Source organism: Camelus ferus, chromosome 24 (genome assembly GCF_009834535.1).
Source record: "Camelus ferus isolate YT-003-E chromosome 24, BCGSAC_Cfer_1.0, whole genome shotgun sequence".
NCBI lineage: Eukaryota > Metazoa > Chordata > Mammalia > Artiodactyla > Camelidae > Camelus > Camelus ferus.
The window spans coordinates 14,554,569-14,582,467 of NC_045719.1; the positions used below are offsets into that span (position 1 = coordinate 14,554,569).

The window sequence follows — 27,899 nt, forward strand, 5'->3', positions numbered from 1 at the left end:
ATTATTAACTACTGCTTGTTCGTGCTCATATGTTAATTTTCTGCTTTTTATAAAAGCATGTCTCAATGTCTTACATTAAGTATAAATACATTAAATATGAAACGAGTCATTTTCATTAAATACATTCATTTACATTCCATATTTGAAAAAAAAAAAAAACCTATTGCTGTTTTCTGTTACAAAACAGATATGCCTTGGGACGTAACGATGGTGGTTTGCTAATTATTGATTCAAAAACTGCTCAAATCAAATTTGCCAAAAACATCGACCGGGATGCTACATTCATTGTCAACAAGACAATCACAGCTGAGGTTCTGGCCATAGATGGTAAGAAAACGATTTCATTTTTGGAGAAATGTTGTACCAACTGGCATTTCTTTATGAATAGATGATTATGATTGTTAACCTATTATCTTTATCACTAGATAAAGTTAATTATCTTAGAGGCCTTGCGTCTCAAGTCTGAGGCAGCTAAATCCAGGAGAAGACTGAGCATTCCAGCTTCTCAGTGGAGTCTGCTGGACCAATGAATTCTGTGTTTGGTCCCTATTGTTGGCGATGGTTGGGCAGGAATTTCTGGGTTTGAGAGGGTCGATAAAGACTGATACAGAAAGCCTGTCAGAGAAGCCCAGCTCAAATGTGAGATGCCTCTGTGAGTTCCTTGTAGAGACCTCATATGCTTACACCATTGAACAACAAGTGTTCTGAAATGCTTTTAAAATAATATTTACTGACTGTCTGTGTTTCCCAAAGTGTAAAATTAGTTTATGCTCAAGGCAATAAGCAAACATAAAAATGAAAGAATAAACACCAGAATTTATATTATCTGGGAAAACAGCATAAAGCACTAAGGGAAACAACAGAAATAATTCATAATTCCACCACTGAGAGATTTTTATTTTATTGTTTTTGACTGTCAGCATTTAAATTTTTTTCTTCAATAAAGTTTAACATCCTGTGTAATAAAAATAAATCATTGTTTATCCCAAATACTTTGGCTCAAGCTTTAGAAGCAAACATTTTTCAGAGTGCTGGGCTCAATGCAGTAAGATACACTTAAGAAAAGGGTTGTTTTATTTTCATTTCATTGGTAATCAGTGAATTCATCACCTCATAGGCCTTGGTTCCAAGCATATTAAATTAATAGCCAACGCTACTAATTAAAAACATCAGCTAGGTTGATAAATTTAGATCTGCTTTTAACAAAATGTGGAAATTGGGTGACATCTGTTTACTTGGAGGATTAACAAATACAATTTCACATGAGTAAACATATTAATTTGGTTGCATGCAAGAGAAATTTAAAAGGTTTATTTATTATTTATTTATTAATTGTACAACTTGTTCTGCGTATTTCTTTAACTCCAAAACATTCTTCTTACAGAAAGCACGGGTAAAACTTCTACAGGCACCGTATACGTTAGAGTACCTGATTTTAATGAAGACTGTCCAAACATTGTCCTGGAAAAGGAAGCCATCTGCAGTGTGTCCCCTTCCGTGGTCGTCTCGGCTAGAGTGCTGGAGCGGGATAAATACTCGGGCCCCTACACGTTCTCCCTTGAGGAGCAGCCTCTCAAACTGCCGGTGGTGTGGGGCATCACAACGCTGAACGGTGAGTAGCCGTAAAGCAGCTTCCACGAATGATAGCAGCTGCTGCTTTATATTTCCAGAAGGATGAGAGAGCACTGATTTGAGAGCAGGTCCTTTCCAAAAGTAATTTTAAAATTTCTTTGCCATGACGATGTGGGCTGAGGCTCATGAATTTCTTCTCTCTTCAGAAAAGGAATGACATGATGTAATATTAACTATTTAATATTTTCTGTTTTTCATGTGGACTCTTAGTTTTTTAATGTCTTTAAAATTTTATTTCTACCTACACAGTACACCAGAAAAAAAGAAAGATTAGAGTCAGGCATCTATTTTATTGCAGAGCTGTTTAGATTTCTAAATATATAAGCTTTTCCTCATTGGGCAGACCGTCAGCAGACGTGAACCAACGGAGGAGGCAGCCTGCTCGAGGCTGTCACTAGTCTGTCACTAGTCAGGAATCTTGAGAGCATGGTGGACTGAAATTCATAAATCCATTAGCTGGGGCAAGAGTTCATCCAGCCTTCCTTTTCTCCTAATCTTTATCATGCTAAGTTTACATTTCCTATGTTTTCCAGGAGCCTGATAGCCATTAGACTTAATAAGAGTCTTCTCCTCTAGGGGTTTGATCGTGACCAGCAGGCCATTTCAAATCCTCTGTAAATGAACCCCCTTTTCTCTAGTTCTTTTCTGAACCAGTCTTGCTTCCTTTCATGAACATGCTTGCTCTGTGGCGCCCAGTCATAGGTATCAGCATGCCTAGAGTCACCAAAGGCATCTTGTTCTCCGTGGGCTCCTTTCCTGGGACCTTACTGATCCTGGTGTCAGGATCTAGCTCCAAGTTGTGCATGTAGCATTTGGCTCCAAACGGCTTTACCAGACACATGGCCAATGAAAAGGCTGCAAAAGAAACATCACAGAAAGACAGGACCCGGCACTACACACACCTGCTGGGACTGGGTGGATCAGGCACAATGTTAAGCGGCACAGTGGGGTCAAGAATTATTGAAGCAACACAACCCCGCATCTTACAAGAGCTGCTGCTGGAGCCCTTAGAAAGGGACAACATCACAATGGAGAATGATCATTGCTTGTGAGTCAGATAAGCCACAGGCCTGCACCACAGGGAACCCCACACAACTGACTTGAGGCTCATGGGATGAGCAGCTGACATAGCAGCAGCCAAAGCAGAAGTAGAGATGTCAGTCTTGATCAGCCCGGCGCAAACATGGAGCGAGGCGGAAGGGATACATTCAGAGGGCTGCACCAGAGTCCAGGGGTTGGTGCAGGCGTACCGGAGGCTGGGGAAGCCCCAGAAGAAGGACTGGATTTAAGTGCTGCCCACTCCTCTCCTCTTAGAGGGGAAAATCAAGGTAGGGGTGAGTTTTCATGGAGGAAGATTATGGCCCTTCTGGGGCAGATAGAAAGGCAAGGAGGAAGTACAGCCCCACACGCTCCAGCCCTCCCTCCGAACTGCTCAAGCCTCAGCCCTGCTATCTGTGATGGTGGTGTCTATGGCACTTCTGGTTCTGTTTATAAAAATAAGTCATTTTAAGAGCAAGAGACACCGTGTCCTACCGTTGATTTGTTTGACTGTCCCCCTCAGCTACCTCTGCGCTCCTAAGAGCCCCGCAGCAGGTGTCTCCTGGCGTGTACAGAATCTCCCTCGTGGTCACGGATGGTCAGGGCAGGCGGTGCGAGACACCGGAGAGCTTGACTCTGGAAGTCTGTCAGTGTGACAACAGGAACACCTGTAGCAGAACTGTGACTCCAACCAAAGCCCCCTGGATCAGACGGGATCAGTCGTCCTGGAGGCTGGGGCCTGCCGCCATCGGCCTGCTCCTCCTGGGTCTTCTGATGCTGCTGTGTGAGTATGCCGAAGCCTCGGCCTGTTCGCGCTGGGTGTGGGCATGTGTGGGGCCTTCCCGCTGCACAGGCAATGCCTCTTTGCAATTGTCGTAGAGGCAAAGCTGGGGAAAATCGCATTTTCGGGAAGAATCAGAAATGTTTAAATTTAACACATCGCTTGTCAACAATCTGACCATTCAGGTGTTCATTCACCTGACACCACAAACATAGCTTCAGTATGTACAAATAAATGCAAATAATTAAAAAAATGTATTACAGAAAAGGACTCAGAAACTGAACAACCAACCAGCTTTATCATTCATCAAATAGGGCCTATTTTAAGAAAAAAATATACCTGTCACAAGAATAATTTGATCAAACAGATTGATTCTCCTTTGGTTTCATAATCACATGAAATTTTACTATGCTTAATTTTCTAAATTTTATTTGATACAAACTAATTTTGCTTTCTTAGATGTTTCAGATAGGCATTAGATTTTCCAGAAATAAGCAATGAAAATATCGTATTTTCTTTGTCATAGTTCTGAGAATTGCCACGTCAAGTGATTCAAATGTTCTGATATTTTGTTTTCCTTGATACTAGTGGCCCCTCTTCTGCTGCTGACTTGTGACTGTGGGACGGGTCCTATCAGCGGCGTGACCGGTGGATTTATCCCAGTGCCTGATGGTTCAGAAGGAACAATTCATCGGTGGGGAATCGAAGGAGCCCAACCTGAAGACAAGGTGAGGATTCACTCTGTAAAACACTTATTCCAATCATACAGAGCAAATTTTGATTTATATTCAAGTGGGAAAAGGGGAAAATGGGCTATAAAAGTAAGAGACCTCTTGACCCTCAAGGGCCCTTGAGATTCAGTGCTGAAATAAATGAAGTCTTTTAGGATTTTAGCTCTTCAGATGTCAAATCAGAAGAATGGTTACTCCTGCAAGAATTTGGGCTTCTTCTGATGTCACCATTTGCAAAGGGGCACAGTCTACCAATATCGGTGAAATACGATTAATTTTTAAATGTGTTTATTTTTTGTGCATGGTTTGCAGGAAATCACAAATATCTGTGTGCCACCCATAACTGCCAATGGAGTCGATGTCATGGAAAACTCTGGTAAGTGAACACTGACTTTCTTTTTGAAAACAACAGTGAGTTAAGTAAGAAATATTGAAAAATAAGAAATATTGAAAAATAAGAAATGTTCTAAATTCTTTTAATAATTTGCATATATGTGCACATGTTGAGAAATGTTACCACTGAAACTGGGTTTCAGTGAGATGGTTTACTGTGAGTATATTAGTCAATTCCATGACCTAGCTCTGGCTCAAGTTCATGTGCCTACTGATGCTACCGTTTGTACTAACTGAAGATTTGTTATACTTTTTCCAAACTTTAACAAACTGAAGCATAGCTCTCAGATAGTCAACTATTAATTTTTCAATAAGGAAAGATCTCATACATACAGAAAAATGTAAAGGAAAATATAATAAACACTATGTACTCACCACCCAACTTCAACTATTCTTAACATTGGTACTATCTGCAGTTAAAGCCTCGTGTGTGCACATCCTAAATCTTGTTGCCCTTTTTCCCTCCCCAGATCTAACAGCACCCTGATTTGAGTTCAATTACCAATTCTTACATTCAGCCATAATGGGACAAGAGTGCTTATGTTGTCCCCTAGGTGAAATTACTTACTTCTTTGGTTTATGAAATGACTATTTTAATCATATTATCTCAATGCCACAATTAAGGCTTAAACTAGAGAAATAATAAAACCTAATGTCTAAAATCCATTATAATTACATAGCAAAAACTATATTCAGAATGCTCTACAAAAAAAAAAAAAAACCAGCTTTCCATGCAAATATAACCTAAAGGTAACAGGCAGAATAGTCGTAACTCATTAAATTTTCATTAGGCATCAAAAAACCAAATTAGCTTCTGCTAATTTGCATGATTACATTATGTATGTTTCCTCTTTGGTTTCCTTATTGAGCCAATATGACAGCTTAATTACAATTTCTTTTTTCCTGAAAACAAACAAGCATTGCATTAGAAGCGTTCCGTGGCTGTGTGCTGAATATTCTGTTCTTACTTTTCCCTTTCTGGCTGTTGTCACTGAAAATCTATTTCTTTTGTGTATTTTTTAATTCGTAGATAATTTTTAATAGAGCTAGTTCATCCGCTATTAACCCGTTACCTCCTCACCTCTTCTGTTACTCTCACATAAAACCCTGTGGGATGTTCTTATCGCCTCTAGTCATATTGTGTTTTCTCCCATTTACTTGCTTTACTTGGTGACTGCTCGTGGATATCAAAGACCAGCAAAAAACAAAACAAAACAAAACAAATCACAGCAGGAGATGCTATGGAACTCCCTCCCCTGTTTTTTCAGAAGTCCGTACAAATATGTATGCTGGAGGGACAGTGGTAGAAGGAGCTTCGGGAATGGAACTGACCACCAAGCTTGGAGCAGCTGCAGGATCTGGAGCCGCTGCGGGACTTGGAGCAGCCGGTGGACTGGGTGTGTATTCTGCCGGACTGTCCGGAACGATGCGAACAAGGCACTCCACCGGAGGAACCAACAAGGACTACGGCGAAGGGGCCGTCAACATGAACTTCCTGGACTCCTACTTCTCCCAGGTAATTTGGTGGAAAACTTTGTGGCTTCGTTATCTTGTTTACCTTAGAGATCTTTCTACTTGACTCCACTTCAGTTTTACAGTGCGTGTTTTTTATAGCTTGGTAAAATGCAAGCAAAAAAATTAGCTCCTTGTTAAAATAATACAGATAACCTAAAGTGGCTGCCAAAATTGGGCTACTGGTCAAAAGAACGTGTTGGTAGACATAAAACAAGAGAACATGGAGAACGTGTCCCTCCAACTGGAGTGACAACGGAAAGCAAAACGTTCTGCATTTCAGATCAGCAGCATCCTCTTGAGGAATGCAAAGCAACTTATTCTGTACTTCCTATACCATGAAGTATGTCAGAATACATCTGCACATACTTTTCTGGTAGAGGGTTATAGCAGTCTTCATGTGTTTAAGGAGTCCACATCCGAAAAAGTTGAAGAGCCATTGAATTCATGACCCCAAAACAAAAGGGGAAGCAAGGGGTGTGATCCGAGATCAGGAGAAGTGTCAGGAAGCATAGAACTGAGAAGAGACAAGGGTGTAAGTGCTGGCTTGGTGTCCGAGCACATGAAGGCTTGACACTGTGTCTGAGGAGAGACCAGAGAGAGGGCCTGTTTGGAATGAGGATTCTTCCGATATTCCAAGGTACGATGAGGGCCCTACTTACAGTTCAGGCTCTCACAAGGGTCTTACAGAGTCTTGGTAAAGGCCCCCGCGTGGGTGAGCGCTGTCTCAGATGGCGCACGGTGGGATGGCTGCACCCACACCCCACCCAAAGCGGTGCATCAACGTAAGCACACACAGGGACCCTCCCACTTGGCCCAGAGAATAATCTCCAGGCTTCATCCACATTTGCTCCGAACACCTAGGTCCATGTAAATTCAAGCCTTGAAAATCCACAGTTAAAACACAAGCCCCAGCCAGATTCAATGTTGAAGGAATGTCAATTACATTATTCTCCAAACACAGATAACTTCTGTCACATGACTGCTGACATGAAGAGTGTGCCTTACTTCTGTGGATCACCTAAATCACCCACTCATGATCAAACCTTGAGTTCAACGAATGGTATTGCATTCTTCTACTGAGTATCTTTTAAGAGTCATTTTTTTCCCACTTTTCTCCACCTTCAGAAAGCATTTGCCTGTGCAGACGACGACGATGGCCAGGAAGCAAATGACTGCTTGCTGATCTATGATAACGAAGGAGCTGGGGCCCCCGGTTCTCCTATCGGCTCCCTGGGTTGTTGCAGTTTTATTGCCGATGAGCTGGATGACAGCTTCTTGGACTCACTCGGCCCCAAATTTAAAAAGCTTGCAGAGATAAGCCTCGGGGTGGATGACGAAGCCAAAATATCTCAGCCAGCCACCAAAGACAGCAGTGCTGGGATTGGATCCTGTGGCCAATCTGTAGAGGTCCAGCAGTCAGAATCTGTTAGGTACCAGGCTGTGTCAGGCAGCCAGGGAGCTTCCGCTTTGTCCGCCTCGGGTTCCATCCTCCAACCAGCCATTTCCATCCCTGACCCTCTGCAGCAAGGCGGTAGCTATTTGGTGACGGAAACTTACTCAGCTTCCGGTTCCCTCGTGCAACCCTCCACTGCAGTCTTTGATCCACTTCTCACACAAAATGTAATAGTGACGGAAAGAGTGATTTGTCCCATTTCCAGTGTTCCTGGCAACCTGCACGGTCCAACAGAGCTACGAGCGTCCTGTAATAAGATCTGTACAGAAGATCCTTGCTCCCGTCTGATATGACCAAAATGAACTGGAATAACATACTGGCCAAATTTGGATATTTGAACCAAATTATTCAAAACAGCACAGCAAATCTCACAGTATTGGCCTAATTTGGAACTTACTTGCTAATGTAACCTCATGATCACAGTCTAAATTTTCTAGTTCGTGCTGTCACTCGAACTGGAAGTGTTGTCACTCTTACCTCTCAGATACTATTCAAGTCACAGTAAATCACAGTGTTTTTCAAGAAGTCTTAAGATCTCATTCAGTGGGAAAATTCCCTAACAATTTTTAAATTTCAAATGCAATGTGTTTTAGTGGATTAAGTGCTTGGAGGCAAAAGCCCCGGTTCTTGCCTCTCTCATCTTTTCTTATATCATTAGGAATGATAATAAGAGTCATAGGTCTTTGCTAAAGCATTTTGAGCTGCTTCAAAAAAAGGAAATAGTTGCAGTTGAATTTTTGCCATCTTCCTGGTGCTGGGAGACCCTAGGTACGTCTTCTGCTCAAGCTAAGGGTGTTGGCTTATGCATTAAACTTGCTGTATCTATATTCCTCATATTCTCACAGAAGACAGTTTTGAAATAGAAATATCATAGAACATTTAGGAAAGTCTAGTATGGTGTAAATATTTCGTGTTTTTTTTTTTAAATCACCTTGGAAGGATTTATCTAAAAAAAATTTTTTTTACATTAAGGTCTTTCCTGCACACTTCTCAGTAACAAATCCTGTGTTAATAGTCTTTTAGAATTACTCCTTATTTTTTTAAACATCAGTGGGTAGATATAGGTTACATAGGACATATAGTGATGTTTATCATGTTTATGATGTCTACAGACTTTGTGGGAACTCAAAACATGGCTTTTCTCATACGCAAAAGAGGCCTCTGAGTAGAATAACATATAGTGACATTTGTGAATATGTATTATAAGAAGTAACATTTCAGGTCAAAAAGGGACATGGAAAGGGATTATCAGTAACTTCTATTTTAGTAAGCCTCATTCCTTTTAAATTAAACAGCTACAGCAATTTAATTCTTGAGCATAACAATGTTAGGTTAGTGAAGGCTTAGAATATAGTATTTCATGCGTGTTACCGTGACAGCAGTGCAGTTCTTCAAATCATTTCTGGTCATTCAAGATCTCCAGCCTTTAGCCCATAGAGAGCACCCTGTCTCTTACCAACATTTTTGTCTTAGCCGAGTCCTTACAAGGTCACTGTCTGGCTCCATTCTCTCTAATTGTATAAAAAAATACTCCTTTCTGGGTTTTGCCATATTCAAAACCTACATTTCTTTTTCCAGATGGAATGCAAAGAAATAAAGTGTTGGTGTTTTGACCCAGAAGGGTGCAGTCCTGAGGATTTCTGGGTGAAAAGAGCCGCCCTAAATGTCCTTACATCTAGCATTCTTCTCTCTCCCTGGTGCCGTGACACATGTGCACAGGCAACCTGTTCTTCTGAGACAAGGCTCTGTGGCATCAAGGCCTGCAGGGTGCCCATCTCGAGAGGAGGGGAGCTAGACCCTCTGGAGCAGCCTGCTGGGGCCTGAGGACATCACCTTACTGTCACTGGGGTCTCTCCTCAACAGAAGCTTGCTCTGGGGTCTAGAACACACAGAGTGGATTTGTGTCTCTGTTTATGTATGAGAAACTTAATAATCAAAATAACCCTTATTCCAAGTTCAGAAGTGTTTTCAGGGTCCTCAAAGTATTTTAACATTGCCTCTTAAACTCCAACTTTTCAGGAAATGGGAATTCTGCTGCATTGTCTAATTGCAGAGGAAACCCCACCATGGTAGAAACGTCTAATAGGGGAAAAATTGAAATTAAATGTGTTTTAAAATAAAAAATAGATCAGTTTTGTCTAGGAGGACCTAAAATTGATTTGCCATGTAAAATTAAATTCAAAGCAAAAATGTATCTGTATTTTTTCACTAAAAATAAAAATTGTTTTAAGCAGAAAAACTTTTTAAAAACTGCCTTTTTACTGGATGGATTATAAATTTTAAGCAGTACACATTAAAATTTTAACCATGTGACGTTGTTGTAATAAAACTGTTTGGCAACAAACTTATGAGTACTTCCTTAACCATTTAGCAAAAGCCGAACTACTCTCTGCAATTAATAATTATTAAGAAATATGGTGTGAAGAAGCGATTACGTATGTATTTTTACCCGAATTTCACAATTTTTTTTTTCTATCTGATACATTTTCTGCATCCTCCCAGGCAGGAAGGAAGTACCTGGGGACTCAAGATCTCTTCTTCGGCTGGGAACAGTGCTGGACGAGGTCAGGGCAAACTTTTATTAACTGGATGATTTAACTCATTTATTATTTGTTTGGTAATCTGGAATGGTCTCCCAGGCAAAAACTGACATTCTATGAAGACTCAGAGAGAAAAGTTGGAGTTAATAGAAGGTAAGGTTTCTAGCCTAACACAATGATAAAAATGTACTTTGATGACAGCCATCAGCTCTTGCGGTAGGTATATCTCCCAGTAAATGCCTGTTACTTTTTATGTCTTTCGTTAAAGGGATGTTACAAAATAAGCCCCTTCAGAACTTCAGATCCTGCTTTGGCTGACCTTCTTCGTTCTTAAATGCAGACAATTTGACTTGGACCTGGGGTGTGGGGAGCAGAAACTGGATTAGAGCGAATGCTGAGTCGAAGAAAAGTGGATGGCTGAACTTGGATGTTCCAAATCAATCCCAGGAAAATGAAAGCCATGCAGGTAAATTTCAAAAACATCACCAGTTTCTTCTACTCATAGAAAGTTGAAGGAATAAAAACAGCAAGATCAGCTGATCTTAACTTTCAAAAACAAAGTAAGAATATAAAGGAATACATTCAACTGACTAACTTCAATGCAACTAGCAATTAAGAAACAAGTAAAAGTTAAGGATTTTTCCTTCCTGTTACTGGCAATCCAGCATTTTCTCAACTCCTTTACTGAGTCTGCAAAGAGTAATTCTGAATTAGAGATCATATGATTTAACACTTGTTCAACACACAGTCTGAGATCATTTTTATGTCAGGGGGATAATTAGTGAGAAAAGAAGATAATCATTTAAATTCCAGGTGCCGGAAACAATATGTTCTCCACAAAGAATACTGAGATTCTTCTGCTTTGCCTGATCCAGAGTGCACTGCAGTTCCTCCAGGACAAGACACAGACCACTCCAGGTTGGTGTCTTTGCTTTCTTTTTCTTTTAAATATTGACTTTTTTTTAACAAATGCAAAACAAAAAAAATCTAAACACAATGCAGATATAGTTCAAACTCAAGAGAATGATAGTCTAAAAGGACAAGTACAAATGGATATAGTTACTAGAGTAAGAAGAAATGAGACACTGGTGAGGTCTACCAGATGGCGAAAAGAGTTATATTCTAATTTATTTCTTATAGTAGCTCTGAGATTATAGTCAGGAAAACAAAGACACAAAGAAGCAAAGCAACTTCCTCAAAGTTATACAATAAGTGACACAAATGTGTAAGTTGATACATTTATTACACTTATTGATTATTCTTTTTTTTTTAATTTGGGGGGACGAGGTAATTAGGTTTATTTATTCTTTTAGAGGAGGTGCTGGGGATTGAACCCAGGGCCTTGTGCATGCTAAGCATGCGCTCTACCACTTGTACTATTCCCTTCCCCCTTATTGATTATTCTTGATGATTATTCTTATTACACTCTCAGCATAATCTGTCTATTTTCAGCTCTGAGACTTGAGTAGAATGTGAAAAACTAAAAGAATACAAAGAAAATGAAAACTATAAATCTAGATGTAATTCTAAAGATTAAAGGTACAGTATAATGTAGGCACATATTATACATACAGAGAGAAACAGAACAGACAGAACAGAGATCCATGTATCTCTCTAAGACTGTGAGATAGTGATAGAGAGAGAGATAAATGCAAATACGTGATGTGTTGCTATTTTGAAGACCATGTGAGTTTATTCTTCAGGGCACAATGAGCAGTTCTCCTCCACACTTAATAACAGAAACAAGCTACCTGGAGGTCATGGAATCTCTTTTCCAGTCAAGTCCTGAAGAATTACTTTGATAGCCTGCTATTTAGAAAAGGTTATGTGATATGTGTCTAGATATGAAAATAACTTTATACCTTTTTAATTTTTTATTTGACACTTACATATATATATATATATTGAAAAATGATGTCTTACCAGTAAGTCGAGTTAACATCTGTCACCATACATGCACAAAAAAATTTTTCTCTTGTGATGAGGCCTTTTTAAGATTTACTCTCTTAGCAACTTTCAAATACACAACTCTGTATTATTAACTACAGTGACCCTGCTGTACATTACATCCCCAGGATTTATTTATTTTATAGCTGGAAGTTTGTACTTTTTGACCCTCTTCACCCATTTTTCCCACATCCCAACCCTCACCTCTAGCAACCACGAATATGTTCTCTATAAGTTTGGGGGGTTTTTTTTCGTAAGTTTGTTTTTTGATTTTTTTCTAAATAATAACTTTAAACGGGTCCTTCCACCTCAGTGTTTCCATGATTTGTGGGAAACAACACATTTTAACAACTGCAACAACTGTTTTACTGCTTAAAGCCAACTCTATTTCCACCTTTATTCCCATGAAGTACATGGGACCGATGTATTTTTACTTTTATCCCTGGGAACATCTCTGATGTGTTCTGTGTGCTGAATTTGCCATTATTAAATTAGCAAAACAGTTAATCCTGTGTGAAAACAGAACATATTATGATGATATAAACAAAGCATTGATACTGAGAGAATAAGTATGTCCACATGTCCTCAGAAAGCAGAGGAAGTATTTATACTCTTTTATAATCAAGACAAGATTGCCAAGAACTTTCTTAATTATAAAGCAGTACAGAATAAGGTAATCTTGGATTCATTTAAATGGCATAATGACATGGTTTCTACTCCTCCAAGGAGGCACTGTTACTAAGCCAACAATGAGTATTTAAACACAAAATGTGAGATTAACTTAGTCATGCCTTCCCATGTCCGACTGACTAATACTGACAATAAGACTTTGATGGTTCTATCTAGGAGGTGAAACACACACACGCACACACGTACATACATATTTGCCTCCAGTAACCATGTAACAGCTTAAACACACGCATACACATACATCCATATTTGCCTCCAGTAACCGTGTAACCACTTAAATACATACACACACACACACGTACATACATATCTGCCTCCAGTAACCACGTACCAGCTCAGCGTAGCTGAAGCAGTGTCTTCCCATCATCAGACCCATGTACCAGACATTAATGCTTAGTGGTGTTGCTGACACAGTCGCTGTACACAAGGAGTCTGCTCTTTAGATATATTATTAAAAAGAAAAGAATCACCTAGATTTTCCACCTAAATTTCCTTAGGTAAGACACAATGAAGAGGCCTTGTGTGACCAAACTTTTAATTATTCTCATCCAGGGCTGACACAACTCTTGATTAGTAAAAACATGTGTAATAGGAAATGAGGATATTAGTCAAAGGGTACACAGTTTCGGCTTGTACCAGATGAGTAAGTCCTAAAGATCTGCTGAACAGCATAGAGCCTACATGTAACAATACTGTGTTGTAGACTTAAAATTTTGCTAAGAGGGTAAGTCTTACGTTAAGTGTTCTTGTCACGCACAAAAAATAACAGTGATAAACAAGAGGGTGGGAGGAGACTTTTGAAGGTGATAAACAGGTTTATGGTACAGATTGTAGTGACGGTTTCATAGGCTTATTTATACTCATCTCCAGATTCAGGTTTTATACATTAATTATGCACAACTTTTTATATGTCAAAAAAAATTTTAATGTGTAATAAGCCCTTAGTCTAACACATTTTGACAATTTTTATTTTTCTGCATCTTCCCTCTTCCTCTCAGCTGTTATACAAATTGCTATGGATTTTTTTCTGAGAAGATATTTTACTGACTATAGCAGTTGAAATCTGAGTTGATTTTCTAACTAGTCACTCTTTCTATACACAGTTTCTTAGACCCTGGGACTGTCCTCCATGTGCTGGTCTTTGAGTACTCTTTTGAATTACAAACCAACAATAAAGGCATAGGCTGTCAAAATGATAGAAGACCTTCTACTCTATGCAACAAAAACTCTCCCAGGGCGTCCAGGACAGGCCAATGCATGCTATTACCACCTTTGCCAACTCTGGTTGGAGAAGGATGTTTCCACCGAAAACACAAGTCAGGAGATGTCAGTGAATATTCTGATAGGAAACAATGAGTTGTCAGGCAAAGCAAACCTGCTAGTTTGCATTAAAATCACAACTTACTACTGGAGGATCTAAGAGAAAAATTTTAAATTTCATTCCATCTAGTAGTCAATCAAAAACCACTGCATATTATATTTTAGTGACTAGCAAAACATAAACTTGGAATGTTTTTTGTTTTGTTTTGTTTTCCAACTGTATGTTTTAAGTCAATGGTTAAGAATCCAGGCTTTGGAGACAAACAACTTGAGTTCAAACCCCAGCTTCACCACTCACTAGCTGTGCGTCTCCTGCAAGTTACTTAACCTCTTTGCGCCCCTCCGGACTATTGTTATGGAAATAGTAACAGTCCCTACCTCATTAGGTTTCTGTTAAGAAGTTACAAAATGCACTTAGGACACAGTAAGTGCTAGTGAAGATTTGAAGTAAAAATAATAATTATTAGTATTTCAATCTTCAAAATGAACTCAAATAAAATTAAGAGCACTGACATACAAGGGACTGAAACCGTACAAACTCAAAACATCTATCTTATCTGATCCAAGGTCTTATTTACAGATGCTCAAACGGGCTGAAAAGTAACTTGTTGCTCAAAGACAGAGTTAGGAATTAACTAGGCTAATTCTCTTAGCAACTCCAAACTGCCACTGTAATATTTCTTCTTTTACTAATCTTTTGCCTTAACCACAGGGCATGTCCTCTCTGGTCTACTCTGCACTGGAAATTCCTCTAAATACACAAGCAAATGGAGATAAATTCATCCATATCAGATTGTTATCTTGTGGCCAAACTGATGAGAATCATCAGATAGTTGCAATTTTTCAGTTGAGCTGCCTTAGAAAAGGGCAGAATGGGAGGCTTTCCTAACTATATCATTTCTACTGAGTAGAACAGGGCAGCTCCGTGGCTTTGGGAGGAAAAAAATAGTTACTTGAAAATTAACTTGAAAGGAATGATGCTACTGACCCAACTTCCAAAAGAATACATGTTAGAGAATGCCAGGAGAATAGTAATTACCGTACGGAGAAAATCCAGTTTACACTTTACATCCAGTTTCTACAGGATTTATGTTGCCAGGTGAAAAGAAGTTTTATTTACAAAAGCTAGTTGACCCAACATAAAACATAAGGAAGTTAAATTTGTCTTTACCTTTGCATGTTTTATTATCTTATTTTCAGCACATGATATGCTGAAAGTTTTCACAATCACTGCCTCCTACTTCCTTTACAAATCTGACCATAACTAGTTGATGAGTTCTTTGATTGATAATTAATTCACAGTAAAGTATAAATCACAAAAAGTGCTTTGTTACTCCTCCTTAGAGTATATGTCTTTAATACTTGGAATATCTGCTAATTTAGAAAACAAAGCGAAATTTCAATTATCATTAGGTCATAGGTCAAGAGGTGGGGTGCTTTCTGCACACTTTCCAGTGTTCCTCAGATCACACAGGTGGCATCTGTCCACAAAGGACCACAGAGCACAGCTGTAACTCCCGTTCCACATTCTGACCAACTGACCTGATGCATCTAGTCTTTAAGAGATAAAAGTAAATGGAATGTTTCATGGAAGTCCCATCATCTTATTTCTAAAAGGCTGGAAACCACAGTCTTCCTATAAATTTTTTTTCTTTTTTTTTTTTTTTTTTGGTTTTCAATGGCTTGTTCATACTTCTACAGTGAAAAATCCAAGGAATTGGGGGAGGGTATAGCTCAGTGGTAGAGTACAGTGCTTAGGATACACGAGGTCCTGGGTTCAAGCCCCAGTACCTCCTTCAAAAATAAATAAAATAAACAAATTACCTCCCTCACTCCCCAAAATAACTAAATACATAAAAATCCAAGGTATAAAGCACAATAAACCATACTCTGCGGACTTGAGATCTCAATTATTGAAAATTCCAAGGTCCAAACAATGGAAATGCACAATGGCACTTCTATGAACCATAAAACAATTCTTCACATGAACTTTCACATGGATTTGACCTGGTTCCTCTCTAAATCTTCCCTGTAATTTCAGCTCTGCTTAACTTGTCGAGTTGTCATCAGATTCGCGGATGACTTCAATGAATGTTCTAATCCTAAAGTTAAGCAAGAAGTACAAGGATATACTTTCTTCTTCTTTCAAACCCACAAAAAAATTAGTCATAAGTCTTTGTTGGATGACTTACCTTTACTGTAGCTGATTCTGCGTGAAATGGGTGTGACTCTCTCCAAAGGTATGAATCATTCAGATATTGTTTCAGCAGAAGTTAAGAGAGGTCCGCCTAAAAAAAAAAAAAAAAGTTACAGTAAGTTAGCAGACAAGTGCCTAGTAAAATAAGAGATCTGTTTTCCAGGCATACAGTAATGTTCATAATAAACATGATTTTCAAAAATCTTCAACCACAAATGTCCTAGACTAGCTGGTAAGGGTTACTGTGATCATTAAAACTAGAGCAATTTTTTTTTCCCATTGCCTTTTTTGTATCAAAGGTTTGCTTAACTAATCTGATAATGTTTGAACATATTTCTGTCTAATAAAACCTCTACTTTAAGTGGGAACTGGGGGAGGTGATGGAACTCAAACTAGGTCCTCTGCAAAAACAAAAACAAAAGCAAAAAAATGTAGAGTTCAAACAAGACAGATTAAAGAACATTTTCCTAAATTGCTCTGACACCACAGACATTTTAATTCTCTTCTTGTATGATGTCTGAAAGATTGCTTCAACTGTCCAGTTCTTTGAGTATGTACAGATATAACTGAGTTATTAAATTATTATTTATCATATGAAAAGATTTTCAATTACTTTCGTTACAACAGTAAAGTTACTACATAAAAATAATTTGTCCTCTGTAACATCAAATTTGGGATTCAAGAATAGTAATCTAACTTTCTCTGCAGCAGCTCATGCCAGTGTGTCCTCCAAAGCAGTGGTTCCCAGTATTTTCTCTGTGTGACTCAGTGTGACAGATGACATTCACAAGCTCACGCCCTCCCGTGGACAAGTTCACCCTCAGGCTCAGTTCACCTTCCCCACTGGAATCAATTCTCTTTCTCCACCCAAGGGGGATACCAAAAATGCAAGTAAGTAACGTCATTAGGGAATAACTCTGAATGTGCTCTAACCATTTTAACAAGTAAACAATCACAAATTTCAGGACTTGATTACTAACAAATTACTACATCAACTTGCATGGTACTAAAGTTAAAAAAAAAAAAAACCATCAGCAAGGTTAGATTTGAAAGTAAATTAAAATGAGTTCATTTCTTTGAATCCTTCTTTTTTCTTTTAAATGAAAATTATTATTTATTTTTTAAATTCTGCATCTCTCTACTGAAGTATTTATAATCGTCTTTTGGATCATTTTGAAAAGCTCTCTAAAGTCAGTATTTTACTTCCACCCTTGCTCTCCAAAGCCACTGCATTGCTTCTATTTTCACTTTTTCTTGATATGTAAGCATGTCATTTGTCTCTGTGCAAATGAATGAAGTAACTGCCAAGAAATCAGTCTTCTTTTCTGTCTTCTGAGGGTTTCTTTGGTGGATCTCTCTGGCATCATTAGTCACGTTGGGTCAGCGCCATGGTTTGTGTCTGACACTCCGTGAACACGCCTGTGCCTGTCCATAAGCGCTACAAGCCCCGTGTCACGCAGACAATGGACACCAGTCCGGGGCTGCTGTGAGCAGCCAAACTCTCCTCCTCTCCTCCCCAGCAACCGTGATTTCCCTTATCTTTCCAAGAATTCCTATAAACAAATCCCTATGGTGAAATCAAAGCCAGAGATTTATTCTGACTTTTTTTTTTTTTCAGAAAACATAGGTGGGGAGATAAAAATCTGCATTCACAACTGTCATCCGCTTGTAATGAATGCTCACTGTGTTCATCTCTAGAGGGATAAGGGATTTTCCGTACTGTTTATGGCTTCGCACTTTGCTCCCCCTGTAAGGAAGGGAGTGTTGAAGGAGAGGAAGAACACAGAAACGTTCTCCACTGGCTTCTGAACTCCTCCAACTTGACACCGTTCAGGAAGCCTTAACAGACCCGTTGGTGATAAAATTACGAGGTAGGGGGATTTTGCCCACAGTGAACCAGGGCCCCCAGGACACCCCCACCTCCATCTGGTGATGTGAGTAAATCACATCGTTCCAGGAATATCACGATCTCTTCTCTTTTCCCCTTAACCCTCATTTTACACACATACGACCTATCCTCCAAAATAACCTTGGATATGTATTCACTCGTTCACACGTTCAGCTACCATTACTGAAGACCTACAATGGGTCAAGCGCAGTTCAAGTGCTGGATACACAGCATTTCACAGAAAAAAACCCCAGCCCTTGTGAAGTTTACATTCTAACGAATGGTGACCAACAATAAATAGGCAAATGCACAGTCTTTCTGATTGTGATGCACCAGGAAGAAAAAGTAAAGTAGGAAAGGGGGGTGGGGAGCTCTAGGCGTGAGAGTAATTACAATTTTTATATGGGCGGCCAGAGAAGACCTCACTGATAAGGTAATATTTAAGGTGGCAGAGGGGGAGTGAAGAGTGCAGGGGTTAGCCTTGCTGTATCTGGAGTAGAACCTTCTAGGGAAAAGGGACGGAGAGTGCAAGGGCCCTGAGGTGGAGCGTGCCTGGTGTGTTTGTGGATTCATGCTATGATCCAAGTAACTGATAAGAGATTAGCATGCCACCCTCCCTGAATATGCCTGTAAGAGCCAAGGGAGCCTTCAGCTCAAGGATTCCAGACGTTAATCAGGAGGAGGGAGAGGTACTCTGATGCACTGTCAAGACCGTGCTGAGGTTTTTGTCAGACAGTTGCTGCTTTGCACACACTTCAGTCCAGCATCATCGCAATCTCATCATATGGTACAACCGGTCTATGACTTATTTCGAAAAAAAATCTTTTAAGATGTTGCTTCAGCACTCCATTTAGACCCAAGGATAGACAATTCTGTTTTCCCTGCTGAGCTGAATCTCATTTTGCAGCTATCGTGCCTTCCTCCAATTTTCTGGCCCCTGAACAGCGTTGACAATTTCCTCAGGTCATTTGGTTCGGGGACTTTGCATCTGAGTAGTCATCCTTGTTCACTGACTCATGAGGAGACGCCTCTGGGGAACAGTCGGACCCTGTGACTCATGGTGAGCAAGCAGCTCACTCACTGTCAGGGTGTCAGGGACCGTGCTCTCAGGGCTGACCACTGCTGCCCCCAGTGTGGTGACTTCATTAAAGACATCCTGCCTTCTCCGGGCTAGGCCGTGGGGCTTGCAGTCTGCAGGGCTTTGATTATTACTCTGTTAAGTTCTAGCTCAGAAAGGCAGCAAAGCTTTTCCCACCCTGCTATTAGAGGCCCCCATGCTCCTCTCTCACTGCCTAAGGCAGAGGCGGCTCTAGGTCCATCTACCCAGAGAGCCCACGAAAATTTCAACATCCTGATGGTGTCAGTCATGTCACTCATGTCTTGGCATCTGTGGAAAAGGACGCTGACTCCTTTTCTAAGATTAAGGGGAAGGACGATCCACCCCCATTTCTCTACCACCAGGGTAAGACAATCTTCTCAGTTGGCCCCTGAACTCCTCCAGCTTTGTGCTGCCACACCCAACTCTGGACACTGTATCCCAGGCACTTACACCTCTTAAGTATCAGCCAGGTCACTCTGAAACCCTGATTCACACGGTGTGCTATTTCTCTCCTGCTCATGCGCTGCAATGTCGCTGGGAGAAACACACAAACACCCACCAACACACGTGCATGTGTACGTGCATGCAAGGACACACGTGCCTGACAGGCACAAACAACACAACCCCAGACCAACATCTTCTGACCAGATCCAATTAATGTTATAATATATATAATATTAATATAGTAACTATATTATATATGACATTGATACAGTAACTCATCCATAGTGGATACTTATAATATTAGTATATATTAACTATAATACATACTATTATATATTATTATTAACTATATTAACTATTAACTATAATATATACTAATATTATTGTAAAAAATAACTAAATTAATATATTAACTCATCCACAGTGAATATTTCAAACACCTTCCCCTAAAATACTCTTTTTTCTTATAATTAGTTCCTTCCAGTATATGTGTTTGGTTCAACAAATCTTTACTGATGATCTAATATGAGCTGGCTACGTGGGGCTGAGCCTGCTCTGAACATGATACGGCCTCTGCTCTTAAAGAAGTAACAACCTTGAGAAAGAAAAGTAACTGAAGTAGCAGACCTGACTGAACTAACCACAAAAACCATAAACCACAATGTGACTGCTGCTGCGCAGGTTGTATGAACCATTTTAAACAGAGCCACAGAGAATGAAAGGAAAGTTAAGTACAGTAATTGGATATGGAGAGAAGGGTAAAAGGAGAACTGAGGGTGACTCTCAGGTTCCTGGCGTGGGCCAAGGTGACAAGGCAGCTGAGGAAGGAGCAAGCTTGGGCTGGAGAGGTGTAGAGGGATGCAGAAAGCTTTCTTGTCAGTGTGCTGAGTTTGAGATTTCCTACAAAATTATTACAGTGGTTTGAGGTCCCTGTGAAATAACCAAAGGGTAATGTCCCATGTTTGAAGTTCAGGAGAGAAAGCAGTGATGGCTTTGCACAATGAGAGTGGCTACAGAATCATGCTGGGTACCAAGTAAGGAGAAAAGATGGAAAGGAAAGAACTCAAAAGGCATAAGCATTTGACAGACAGGCAGAGAATAAGGAATGGTTTGAGAAAAAAACAGCCGAAAAGACGGAAAATTCAGCAACTGTTTCTGCCTCCTAAATCTACCTGCAATTGTGTTCTCTCTTTTCAAACTGCTTGCTAGAATTTTCTCATTGGATATGCTCTCTAATATCTCAATTTAATTTTCACCAAAAAAAAAAAAAGCTTTTACTTCTGACTTTCCTACTTGTGTCAATGTGATGGGAAAAAAAATGCTTTTTTCACAGATAAATCTGAAACCCCTGATTCTTCACCAACAGCATTTATGCTTTGAGTTACTCTGTCTCCTTCACAATTATTCATCCTTTAAGAATCAGTTCACCCCACCAGTCCACCCCAGCCCCTCTAAAGACGCCTTCTCTCATCTCATGGTCCAAAGCTTGAGTTAGGTCCTCTCTTCCCTCTGTCTGCTTTGTACCCTGCATATAGTTCTACTACTGCATTTGTAATAGTTTACAAGTTAGTTATAGTTACATTATTTCATAAGCATCAATTTCTGTTTCTTGGATTACTTATCTTTGCATCACCAATAAAACACAAATTAAATGTTTACTGAACAAAGACAAACTAAATGTTGAACAAATGAAGGAACAAATGAACGGAGCTAACCAGAGACAGATGTCTCCTTTCATTGTCCTTCTCAATTTCCCTAGATGTATTTCATATCTTTTCCTGTATCCACATACCCTTTATCAATCAACGTAAGCCTCCTGGCCACAATAAGCATTTTTTAATGTTGTAACAGCCCCACATTTCTGTGCTTTGCTTCTAACGCATTTCATAGGACAGCAACCAGATTTAGCTCTCATCTCTTTGACATTCATTCTAATATATATACTCATTGGGACTTTTCAGTGGAATTAAATGGTCAGCCATCTATCAAATCATTAGCCACTTGTACCATGATGATTTATAAAGTGATTTTTAATGTGGGGGTGGGCAGGGAGTAAGGAGGCAATGATAGTAGGAAAGGGATCCATTAATTTTTATTGGTCTTTATGAGAACTTTTTTTCACAACGTTTGTTTTAGATCATATTAAGATATTCTAATAAGCTAATCACCTATGTGTATGTGTGAAATTGAGTAAGCTGGGAAACACAACTCAGATATTTTGAATATATCTAGATGTTAAAGCTAATTATTTACACAAAGTACATTTTTTAACTGATGTATTGTAAGTACGTGTCTGAAGAAAAATACATTTACTATAATGTTCAGGTAATTTAGGGGGAAAGACCTGTAAGTTAAATCTTTCACATCTTGGTAGCACTTCAATATATTTTTAAAGCAATCAGCACTTCATTGGAAATGGCATTTGTTCTTGTGCAAAGAGATTTAGGAGACTGACTCCCATGCCAGGAGCTAGAGAACCAGCTGCGTAAGATCCAATCTCCAACAAGTCCCTTCAACTCACTGAGTCATGAGTTTCAGATTTTTAATGAGGAAGTAATTCAAGAATGATATACTGCGACACTGGATTGTACGTGCATTGACACCTTTTCTCAAAAGCCTTACAGCCAAGGTCTTATAGAGGAATACACTCCTGAAACTGACTTTGACAGCCTCCAGGGGACAGTATATAATAACCCAAAAGAAATAAAATTTGCATCAGCTTTTTCTCATTCTGGAAGCTATAATTATCTTCATTACTAAACAGAAATCAAGCTCTAGATAATGAAGCATAAAAATGCTTGCCCATAGGACTTAGTTGCAAAAGCACTAACTTTAGGTACGAAATAGTTTCCAGGGATGATTTGTGAGTGTCTTGGTAAAGCTTGCCTTGTTTAATTAGGAGTTTTCCCAGCAGTAATGGGGAATGAGAACTATCACCAAGGTGCGCTACCACCCACATCCAGCTCAGGAGAAAGGAATGGACACTAAAAGGCATTCTTCTCTCCTGATTCAACTACACAACCAATGTTTACTGAGAGTCTACCATGGTACTCAGCACTGTTTGAGGCACTGGAAACAGTGGGAAACTAAGCAGACACTCCTAGATACTCAGTCCTCAATTTAGCCACTGACACTTAAATAACACTATGAGAAAAGTCACTCAACAGTTAATCCCTAAACAAACAGAGAAAATGTGGTTCTCAGCAAAAAAAAAAGGGAGTGGTCCTTGGCAGCTGGGGAAGAAAGGGACTAAGGAGGAAATGACCATTGCACTGGATCTGGAAAAGGGGCAAGGTCAGAAGTGGGGAAAGCAGGTAGCAGAGACTAGGGGAGGGAGAGGAAGGCGCTTGTAACCACAAATGGAACTCTGCTATTTTGGCCAAATTTGATGCCAAATGTCTCTTTCTAGTAGCAAATCAACCCTTTATACTTTCATAGGCTCTTCCAGTACTTCAACCTCAATAATTAGCCTTTCTTAGAAATCTCCTAATCTGGTGCTGATTTTAGTGTCTCTTTCAAGAATAAGTCAACTTAATATTTACACTTGCAGTAATAAAATAACGCCATCATTTGTTGATCTCCTAAGTGCCAGACACTGCAGAACCCTTCGCACAGATTTCTGATTTAATCTTCACAACAGCCGTATATATTGGGCGCTATTAACCCCATTTGACAGACCTGCAAACTGAGGCACAGAGAGACTGTCCAGGTCACACACCTAAGTAACTACTGGAGAGGGTATTCTGACCTCGAATTACGCTTCGTGTAGGGGATTTTATAAATCATATCCAAGAGTCTACCTTTCCCTTAACACCCTGAGAAGTTTTCTCCTAGTCGAGGCTAGTTAACAACGGGTCAAAAAACTGTCCGTTTGGATCATGTGTGATTCTTCTAATAACTTTCTCCCTGAGCCAGAGAAGCGGCAAACCTGCCGGAAGCAATGAAGGGGCCGTGGGGAAGAGGAGACAACCACCTGAAATCCTGCTCCAGAACCTTCGCTGCGGGAGGGCGGGCCCCACGCCCCGCGGCCGCGGCGAGGACGCGGGTCGCAGGCTGTCTCCTCCGCGCCCCCGGAGCGCTGGGCCTCGCGCGCGTTCGCAAAGCGCTGGACCTTCCGGCGGCCTCGGGCGGCCGGGCCAGGTCTCTGGCCGCCGCGGGTCTCGGCAGCCGAGAGGAAGGCCAACCTCGGGCGAAGAGGGGGTCGGGGAAGGGCGGGCGGCGGGGCGGGGCCTGACATTCAAAGTCCCCAACTCGGGGACGTCACGGCTCCAGGTGCGCGTGCGGCGCGGGGCGGGAGTCCCCCGCGCGCTCCCCCACCTGGGCGGGCAGCTCGGCCGAGCTCCGGGCTCGCTTTCCTGGCGGAGGCCACACCTGGAACCGCGCCTCTGGGCAGGGCCGCGCGGCCGCCTCGGGGGAGGGGACCCTCGGGGGCGCGGGCGCCGGGGAGGAGCGCGCGCGTGCTCGCGGGGACGCGGGGAGCCGGCGGCGCCGAGCGGTGCGAGCGGCCCGAGGCGGAGGCGCGGGCGCGATGGCGCGGGGCGCGGGGGGCGCGCTGCTGCTTCTCCTGGTAAGTGTGGGGAGCGGGGGCGCGGCGCCCCGGGAGGGCCCGGGCAGCGGCGGGCCCCGGGCTCGCGCCCCTACCTGCCCGCTTCCTCCCGGGACCGGCCAGCCCGCCCGGCGCTCCCTCTTTGTGCCCCGAGGTGGGAAAGGGCCGGGCAGGCGGCGGCAGGCGCGGACTCCGGGGCTCCGCTGGGGCCGAGCCGGGCGGTGGGAGCCTGGCTGAAGTTACGTTTTTCCGGCCGCTGCACGCAAGCCCTCTCGCCTTTTGGTATCTGCGATCTGTGGGTTCAGTGAGCCTTGCAGCGGGGTCACCTTTCCTGGAGATCCGGGGCTTTGTCTGGAGTCTCCTCGCACGGGCAACATGGAGGCAGTGGAGGCAGTGGAGGCAGTGGTCGTGCCTCCTTCTAGGCTCGCCGAGAATCTCCTGGAGTCCCCTGGGGCTCCCGCCACCGTGCACGTCAGTGACCTGGGGGAACCAGGGAGATATCTGTATTCTTAGACTGCGGAAAAGGGCCCCAGTCGTTTTTTCTAATGTATTTTACAAAGTTTTTTTTGTTAAACCACGTTACTCCAAATTACCCACATACAGTTTTAAGTTAAAGTTCACAAAGATAGTGTTTTAAAACAATCGCCTAGTAGCAAAGGTAATGAACATATATATTCGTTTTAAGATTTTTTTCATTTTAAAGAGTTACAGAAAATCGAAGTCAGAGCCACATTCAAAGGGGGTTTCCAGAAGTTATTAAAGAAACTGGGAAACAGTGTTCAGTCTCCAGATGTACATTTCTTATGCTTGGTTTCTGTACTCAGATTGGATTTTAAGTATATTTGTTTTCTGTTCTTTAAAAGAATTGCACGTAATTAAGAAATGTATCTGACTCATAAGAGTTTGCAAGATGCAAGATAACATGACAGTTATCATACTAATATAGGTGTGTGTTCACTTTCCAGAGACTTAAATGTATGTTCAGAGAGATTATATGCAAAATCATACTCAGTTTTCTTATATAATGGTTAAAATAGAAAATACAAGTACATTCTCTGCATTAGAAGTTCTAACTTACCAAAGATTGCCTTCTCTCTATCCCAGAACTGCAATGGAAGAGGGAACAATATATTTTTTCCTGTGTTTTATGTATATATCTCATACGGGGGCGGGGGGCGGTGGGAGCATGACTAATGCAATCTAGGGATTTCTGTGAACTCATTTGCATGCTATTTAGGACCTCCAGACCTTAGGCACATCAGTTTATTTTCATGCTCTTTTAACCATTTCATTTTGTCCAAGTCATTGAAGTAATTTTCAATTCAAGTTCCCCTTGTTAATAGAACTTTTCAAAGATAATTTTGAGTTTCCTTTTTGGCCTCCAGAGTAACAGAGCAACTAGTTCCCTCATCATGGTACTTCCTGGATAAAGATATCACCAAACTAAAAAAAAAAGAAAGACATCACCAAACTAACGTAGCATCTGGCTCACTTTGAGGGTTAAATACTAAATCTTTCCATGTTGCCTTTATCCTCAAATAGTATAACAAGCAGGCCAGTTAACAAGAGAAATGGGTACATAATTTCAGTATATTTTTTACTTTAGCAATTCAATATTTTTAGCAGTAATTGGGTTCTCCCTTTAAAAGTAATATTAACTAACTGAATATGCAAATTTCTTGGACAGTTCTTCGTATTTTCTGTAATACTTTGATATAAATTTGAACATGTTTATTTTGGGTCAGAGAACAATGTTCAGCATTTTGGCTCCGATGTGTTGTTGGAAGTATAGTTTTTCTTGAAGAGTGGAAAGCAACTCATCTGAGAGAGTAGTTTTCCAGGACTCAGGTTGTTTATAGGAGGGAATATAAATTGTCCTGTATATGGGTCAGCGTTCAGTTGCAGATCACAGAATTCACTCCAGCCAGTTAAAGCAAGAAGAGATTTATTTCAGGGCATTATGTTGACTGCATCAGTGTGGCAAAGACTGGGGAAAGAGACTCTATTTTGAGCTGTCAGCAATGACTTCAAAGCCATACAGCAGAACCCAGGCACTTCTTAGGGAGCTGCTGCCTCTCCTGTGATCAGGACCCATCACTCCCTCTCCACAACGTGGAAACAGCCATGATCCAGGTGCTACTTTTGGTGCCAGCCCCAGAACCATGCCGTGTCTGCTAGGATGCATACCAATGAAATGCACCAGGACCCTGCTTCTTGGCACCCACGAATCTAGTGATGGACGCTAGAGCCAGAGTAAGATTGCTACAAAAACCCTGGTACATCCACATCCATGCTTGCCAGCGAAGACAGGAGACACGTAGCTTCTGATTCACTTCCTTCTTTCATATCTCATGTAAATGCCGATTGGTTGTACCTGAACCACATTCAGAACCTTAGCTGCTGGAAGCCTATGCTATGTGGTTTTTAGCTTTCCTCTGAAGTTCAGGGAGACAAACCAGAGGGGAGATATTGAATGGTACCCCCAGAGCTGTCACACAGTCATTTAGCCTAACTCTAGCAAAGTGGGAAATAGAGGCAATTTTGTAAATAAAACCAGAGAACCCGTCCTCTTCAAGAGTTCTTTTTGTGCGATCCACCAACTCCCAAATGGTCCATAGATAGAATTCAGAAGGTCCTTAGACATGGCTGGGAATAAAATTGCATATGTATTTTCACTGATGTCTAACTGAAATTTAGTATTTCTTTAAATTAGTAGTGCAGGGAAAACTGCAATAAAATTAGCAGTACTTGTGACTTCAGGCAATAGAATTCACAAATATTTTCACATCCTACTACAGGTGTCTCAAAATACCATTTATTCTCATTACTAATAGACTTCCTACTATATCTTATTATATAATGTGTTGATGATACAGTACATGACATGACTTCATCACAAATTGTTGGGGTTTTTTTAAATAAGACATAATGACCCATACCCCACTGCCTCACTTTAAAGATCCGCTCTCCTTAGACCCCAAAAGTGCTAACATCATCATCTTTTAACACCATCAGTTGTCTCTTTTTTCAAATGTCTCCTTCCTTTGCTTCCGCAGTACTCTGCTGGGGGTCCTTCCACCCTCCGGGAGGCTGCAGTGGTTTTCCAGCGCAGCACCGTAGAAGAACATCACATCACCCGGGGACACATCAGATGTGGGTGGGAGGCGATAGCAGTGGCTGAGAGGGTGCCCACTTCGGGCAGTGTGCGCCTAACCCCTGCCTCCCTTTGAGCCGCAGCGACCGACTCTTCAGTGTCTACTCTCCTTCCGACTCAGATGATTTGCCCAGGGTTCTAGTTCAACGTTTCTGTAATCTGTGCCCTGAGACTCACATCTTTCTAGCTTCTCAGACTTAAAATGTTGGTACCTTCTGACCCCTTCCCCTGTCTTCCACACACACGGCATGGCCAAGAGCTAATTAATACTGTCCCCATAAAGATTTGCCTTTACCCATCCATCTATTGCCGGTCCTCATTACATCTCCTCTGGCTTATTTCTTTCACCTCCAAACTGTCTTCTCCAAAAGAGTACAGGTACTCCAAACAATACCCCTAATCAGAAGCCGGCAGTGACTCCCTGCTCCTCGTAGGATCAGGGAAGATCCCGATCGCAGCTCTTTGTGCTCATCTTCGACTTGCCATCCTCACATCGTCTCGGCGTCAGACTGCACGCCTTCTGCACTCCAG

General features: G+C 41.2%; 2 protein-coding genes and 1 long non-coding RNA gene across 5 annotated transcripts in view; 2 read left to right on the top strand and 1 right to left on the bottom strand.

Annotated features, from left to right (window-relative positions):
* Window positions 1-9,782, top strand: part of DSG3 (desmoglein 3) — a 26,685-nt gene extending 16,903 nt beyond the window's left edge. The window contains exons 10-16 of the mRNA XM_006187160.3: window positions 188-327; window positions 1,385-1,612; window positions 3,194-3,454; window positions 4,040-4,179; window positions 4,495-4,558; window positions 5,844-6,091; window positions 7,216-9,782. Of these exons, the coding sequence (XP_006187222.1) occupies window positions 188-327; window positions 1,385-1,612; window positions 3,194-3,454; window positions 4,040-4,179; window positions 4,495-4,558; window positions 5,844-6,091; window positions 7,216-7,836 (1,702 nt within the window). The 3' untranslated portion in view covers window positions 7,837-9,782. The remainder of the gene's footprint in view (window positions 1-187; window positions 328-1,384; window positions 1,613-3,193; window positions 3,455-4,039; window positions 4,180-4,494; window positions 4,559-5,843; window positions 6,092-7,215) is intronic.
* On the bottom strand, window positions 3,444-25,334 carry LOC116659527. The gene is made up of 4 exons (XR_004314888.1): window positions 25,293-25,334; window positions 24,541-24,694; window positions 16,233-16,328; window positions 3,444-3,557 (listed from the first exon to the last, which is right to left on the bottom strand). It is a non-coding gene; the product is annotated as an uncharacterized LOC116659527 (long non-coding RNA).
* The window catches only part of DSG2 (desmoglein 2), a 49,120-nt gene continuing 31,238 nt past the window's right edge, over window positions 10,018-27,899 (top strand). Inside the window, exons 1-5 of one of the 3 annotated variants that reach the window (XM_032467169.1) lie at window positions 10,018-10,236; window positions 10,352-10,549; window positions 10,897-11,001; window positions 16,949-17,128; window positions 23,584-23,940. In XM_032467169.1, coding sequence (XP_032323060.1) covers window positions 17,015-17,128; window positions 23,584-23,940 — 471 coding nt within the window. In that variant the 5' untranslated portion in view covers window positions 10,018-10,236; window positions 10,352-10,549; window positions 10,897-11,001; window positions 16,949-17,014. The other 2 variants (XM_032467170.1, XM_032467171.1) reach the window with 2 other exon arrangements.